Source organism: Martes martes (assembly GCF_963455335.1).
Source record: "Martes martes genome assembly, chromosome: 9".
In the NCBI taxonomy this organism is placed as follows: Eukaryota; Metazoa; Chordata; class Mammalia; order Carnivora; family Mustelidae; genus Martes; species Martes martes.
Genome location: NC_137896.1, coordinates 133,356,980 through 133,362,270, shown reverse-complemented (window position 1 = coordinate 133,362,270; position 5,291 = coordinate 133,356,980). Strand labels below are relative to the sequence as shown.

Here is a 5,291-nt window from a genome sequence, read left to right as displayed (position 1 = left end):
AAGTTCACAGACCCGCAGCCTCTCAAGGGCAACGTATGTAAATACAGCTTCAGTAGGCAAATTTCCCTAATGATTTCCGATTAATAGGATCATTACAGTAGCCCTGCCTGTTCTAGAAGAGGAACCCTGGAAAGTGTCCTGCCTCTCCGAGCTCCTCAGCGATGGGCCCAGTTCCAATAAGCACCCATTTTACTGAGTTTACCAGTAACGCCTCCCGTGTCGCTCCGGGTCGCACGATCCCACACTAAACCTGTCGTTGAGGGCGCGCGTGGGCGTCTCGTGTTTTGTTGTGTTTTGACGTGGCTCAGTCTTCTCTTCGGGGACCGAACTCTACACACGTCTCTTGCCGACGGCAAACTTCTCTGCGTTTTTACTTTTTTCAGAAATGCTTCCTATCTGATGACATCCCGTGGGTCGCGGGAACCGTGACTTTCCCTCTGCTGTGCGGAACTCGCCCGCGTCGCTGTGGTTTTAGGGTTCCTGAAACCTCCAGGGCGGGGAAGGCTTCGTCGGGGGACACCCTCGGGCAAGGGTACTGGCTCACCATTGGCATTGAAATAAAGATGCACATTTGGATTCCTGGGGTCTCCCCGCCGTCCCTCCCCCGCCGGCCTCCCGGGCCTCCCCGCTCCCCTCCCGCCCCGCGCTTACTGTACTCTATTTACCACCCCAGCTGGGCTGGCGCCCGCCCCGCCCACCCCACGGGGATTGGCTGCGAACGCGGAAGGACCGAGCGCTCGCCCCGCGCCCGCGTCCGCCAACGGGGGCGCCCGCACGGCCTGATGGACGCGCCGCCTTCCACCAATGGGGACGCAGGGAAGCCGGATCGTGTGCCCCCGGCGAGTGCCGATAAAAGCCGCCCCGCCAGGCGCCCGGCTTCATTCCGAGCCGAGCCCGGTGCCGAGCGCAGGAAGCTCCGCAGGCGGCGGCGGCCTGAGCTCCTAGGCAGCCCGCTCCCTCCCGGTCTCTCCTTCCCCGCGCGCGGTCAGCATGAAAGCCTTCAGTCCGGTGAGGTCCGTTAGGAAAAACAGCCTTTCGGACCACAGCCTGGGCATCTCCCGGAGCAAAACCCCCGTGGACGACCCGATGAGCCTGCTGTACAACATGAACGACTGCTACTCCAAGCTCAAGGAGCTGGTGCCCAGCATCCCCCAGAACAAGAAGGTGAGCAAGATGGAAATCCTGCAGCACGTCATCGACTACATCTTGGACCTGCAGATCGCCCTGGACTCGCACCCCACTATTGTCAGCCTGCACCACCAGCGACCTGGGCAGAGCCAGGCGTCCAGGACGCCGCTGACCACCCTAAACACGGACATCAGCATCCTGTCCTTGCAGGTAAGACCTGCTCCCGGTGCCCCCGCCCGCTGCCACCACCGGCAGACCCATTGTCGAGACGGCGGGAGTCCGGGACTTACAGATGAGCTAATTAACTTTTAAAAAAAAAAACCCGAATCTGCTATAGATTGAGTCGTGCGTGAAATCGCTGATAAGTTCTGACACGTTAATGCAACTGTGATTCTGAATCGTAGCTTAAACGTGTTTAATGAAAGTTGCTGTTCTGTGGGCTCCTTAAAAAAAAAGAAAAAGAAAAAAAAAGGCCCTTTCTCCTTAAGATTGTCTAACACCGCCTTTTATCCCCTTTCTCTCGCAGGCTTCTGAATTCCCTTCTGAGTTAATGTCAAATGACAGCAAAGCGCTCTGTGGCTGAATAAATGGTGAGTGTTTGCTCGTGCCTCCCGTTGGTAAACTGCCTCTTGGAGTGTGTGTGTGCGCCCGCGTGTTTTTTAATTTGTGTGGGGAGGTGCTTTGTGTATCTGCAAAATTGGGGGGTTAGTAAATGAATGTGTACTTAGGGGTATTACACGTAGCCCGCTGTCTTCGTAAACCGCGTCTGAAGGGGCTCCTGGCTCTGGTCACTCAAGATCACAGCACGTTTTCTTTTAAAATAAAAAGGGAAAGAAAAATACCCAGTTAACTTCCTAGGAAGGCGGCTGAGGAAAATGTGTCCTGGCTTCTGCCACACACGTAATGGCCTGGCTCTACTCCGCTGTTGCTCTGGTACTATGAGGTACTAACCTCCATCTAATTAATCTTATCGCCACAAATTCCATAGAGATCCTCCTTCCCTAAAACTGGAGCCCGTCGAGATTGGGCTGGCCAAAGCATTGCTTCCCTGCGCCTGACCCTGTGATGTGGGATTCCGACTTCCCTATCTGTTAACTAAAGGGCTGTTTTCAATCAAATAATTGTTACAAGAAGCAGACTGGCGCCTGTGAGCACGGCTGTTGGAGATCCAAATAGGAGATTGCGTTGGGAAGTTTTTCCCTTGAGTCTCGGCTATTTTCATGTTTAATTTTCGCTGTCGAGGCCGAGAGTGTGTGTTGCATCTGGACGCCAGGGTTTGCCCAATCTTTGAGTGTTTGGTGGTTAAATGTTCAAACTGCGGCTTCCTCCTGGCGCCAGTCTGCCCGCCTCTGCCCTTATAGGTTCCATTCTCCTAAAACATGCCTCTCCCCCAATCTTTTGCAGGTGTTCATGACTTTTCTTTTTCTTTGCACAACAACAACGAATCCACAGGATCTTTTCAGGCGCTGAACTTCTTATTTTTCAACCATTTCACAAGGAGAACAACAAGTTGAATGGACCTTTAAAAAAAAAAAAATGGAAGGAAAACTAAGAATGATCATCTTCCCCAGGGTGTTCTCTGACCTGGACTGTGATATTAGTTATTTATGAAAAAGACTTTTAAATGCCCTTTCTGCAGTTGGAAGGTTTTCTTTATATACTATTCCCACCATGGGGAGCGAAAACGTTAAAATCACAAGGAATTTCCCAATTTAAGCAGACTTTGCCTTTTTTCAAAGGTGGAGCGTGAATACCAGAAGGATCCAGTATTCAGTTACTTAAATGAAGTCTTTTGGTCAGAAATTACCTTTTTGACGCAAGCCTACTGAATGCTGTGTATATATTTATATATAAATATATATATATATATATTGAGTGAAACCTTGTGAACTCTTTAATTAGAGTTTTCTTGTATAGTGGCAGAGATGTGTATTTCTGCATACAAAGTGTAATGATGTACTTATTCATGCTAAACTTTTTATAAAAGTTTAGTTGTAAACTTAACCCTTTTATACAAAATAAATCGTGTGTTTATTGAATGGTGATTGCCTGCTTTATTTCAGAGGACCAGTGCTTTGATTTTTATTATGCTATGTTATAACTGAACAACCCAAATAAATACAAGTTCAAATTTATGTAGACTGTATAAGATTATAATAAACATGTCTGAAGTCAATACCTGAATTCTGAATGGTTTTTAAGATATCTCTCTCTCTCTCTTTCTCTCTCTCTCTAGTTAATTTAACCCCTTCTCCATCCCTCTCGCCGCCCCGGAAGCCTTAGAACTTGGGTGCAGAGAAACTTCTTATCTGATGTGTGGTCTGAGCCAGCACTTAGGGACAAAGGCCTGCTTCGGGCATTTCAGGAGAGCTGACCCAGCTGGGAAGGCTGTTAACACAAGTTTCTCTTAGTCTGCAGGGAAATATTAGTTCTAAGGCTTGGGGCTGAGTTTCAAACCAAGAAATTGCTGTGGCCCTGACTTCTAGGGGTTCGATCACCCAAAATAAATGTGGAGTCTGGAAGGACTACCTGTCTGAGTAGGTGTTCAGACACTTTTGGAGGATATGAAACTGCTTGTGAATTGGAAGGGAAAAAATCCACAGGAGTCCAGGACGTGGTTTAAAAGATTTCCTTTCCGGGAAGGGCAGAAAAGACCCCTGGGTGTTCCCTCACTGCCGGCTGCCAGCGACCCTGCGCCAGTGGGAAGTAAAACTGTAGTAGGGCCCGGCGCTCTCCCAGCCTCCCAAGTTTCCCCTGCACCTCTTCCACCAGTAGCGCACCCAGCCTGCGGCAGACAGGGCTGGGGTGGGGCCCACTTCCCAAGACAGGTGGCTGTTACATCGCCCTTCACCCTCGACTGCACCCCGGGACTGCCGGGGAAGGAAAAGGGGGAGGGAACGGAGAAAGACCTAAGTCCCAGAGAGAACCTGCGGGCTCTTTCCACTGCGGTCCTCGCCTGGCGGCTTTGGGACCCCGCTTTAAAACACGCAGTTAACATGAATACGTGCTTAAAATTCCTGTGTCGACACATGTTCCCAAATGGGAAGACACTTCCTCAGGTGTGAGAGGGTGGGGAGGGAGCTTCTGGAAGGCTGGGCCGAGGTGGGTGGGAACCGGAGAAGGAAGGCGGGAGGCCGGGCGGGTGGGGACGGGCGTCTCACCTGGGGCCGCGCTCGCAGGCCCGGCCCAGCAGGTGTTTGGGTGGCGCCACCGTGTCTGCCCTGGCGGCGGTGGCCTTTCCGGCCCTGACACGGAATCCGTCCAGGGGAGCGCGGGGCCAGGTGTGGCGGGGCGGCCTCGGGCCGGCTGCCCAGCCTCGCCGGCCTCCCGCATCCCCCGCCGCGGTGGCGCCCGAGACCCTCCCTCCTCCCGGGCGGGCGTCGGCGAGCCGGGCGGGGCGGCCTTGCCCGGCGCCCCCCGCGCCCCCCCGCGCCCCCCGCGCCCTGTTCCGCGTCCACGCCGCCGGGGAGCACGTGCTTGGAGCCGGGCCGTCGTGGTGGTTGACAGTCATACCACGGGGGAGCCGCTCTGCCTGCCGCCCGGGGGGGGGGGGGGGCGGGTCACCCGCGGCGGCCGCCTTTCAGACCCGGCACCTGAGGTCGGCCACCTGTCGTCGGGCCGCGCGGCGGCGGGAAGCGCGAGGCCCGGTCGCTGCCCGCCCGCCCCCACCCCGTCCTTTTCTTCGGGCGCAGCCCCCCGACCCCCGGCCACCCCCAGCCTCGGAGGCCGGGGCGAGGAGCTCAGACTCGGACCGAGGGGCTTCTGCAGAGGCTCGTGGGCTTCCCGGAGGAAGCCGTGCGGGCGGGGCCCCTTCCGGCACCTGCGCGGTCCCTGGGCGCCGGGGGCCGCTTGCCACGTTTGGACGACGACCCCGAGCGGCAGCGGCGTCCAGAAAGGGGGCGCCTTTCGGAGGAGATTTTCCGCGGCGAGCGCGGGCCGCCCTTCGGGGTCCGGCCGGTGGAGGCCGGGCGCCACCTGCTGGCCGGCTCGGGGGAGGCGGCTCGCGGGCGGGGGTCCCTGAGCCCGAGCGACGGGGGAGAAATCGTCGGGGAGATCCGGCCTTTGGATAATGAACGTTGGTGAAAGGTTGCCTCTCTGATATGTGTGCAGCCGTTTCCACGTGTGAATCTTACGTCGTCTCTAACGCGTCCTAACTTAGGATC

The 5,291-nt window shown here is 55.5% G+C and overlaps 1 protein-coding gene across 1 annotated transcript; it reads left to right on the top strand.

Moving 5' to 3' along the window:
• The first annotated feature begins 296 nt into the window (after nt 1-296).
• ID2 (inhibitor of DNA binding 2) lies at nt 297-2,625 on the top strand. Its single transcript, XM_080814881.1, has 3 exons — nt 297-1,338; nt 1,655-1,718; nt 2,533-2,625. The coding sequence occupies exons 1-2, from the start codon at nt 991-993 to the stop codon at nt 1,709-1,711; spliced, it is 405 nt and encodes a 134-aa protein (XP_080671007.1). The 5' UTR covers nt 297-990; the 3' UTR covers nt 1,712-1,718; nt 2,533-2,625.
• The last annotated feature ends 2,666 nt before the right edge of the window (nt 2,626-5,291 follow it).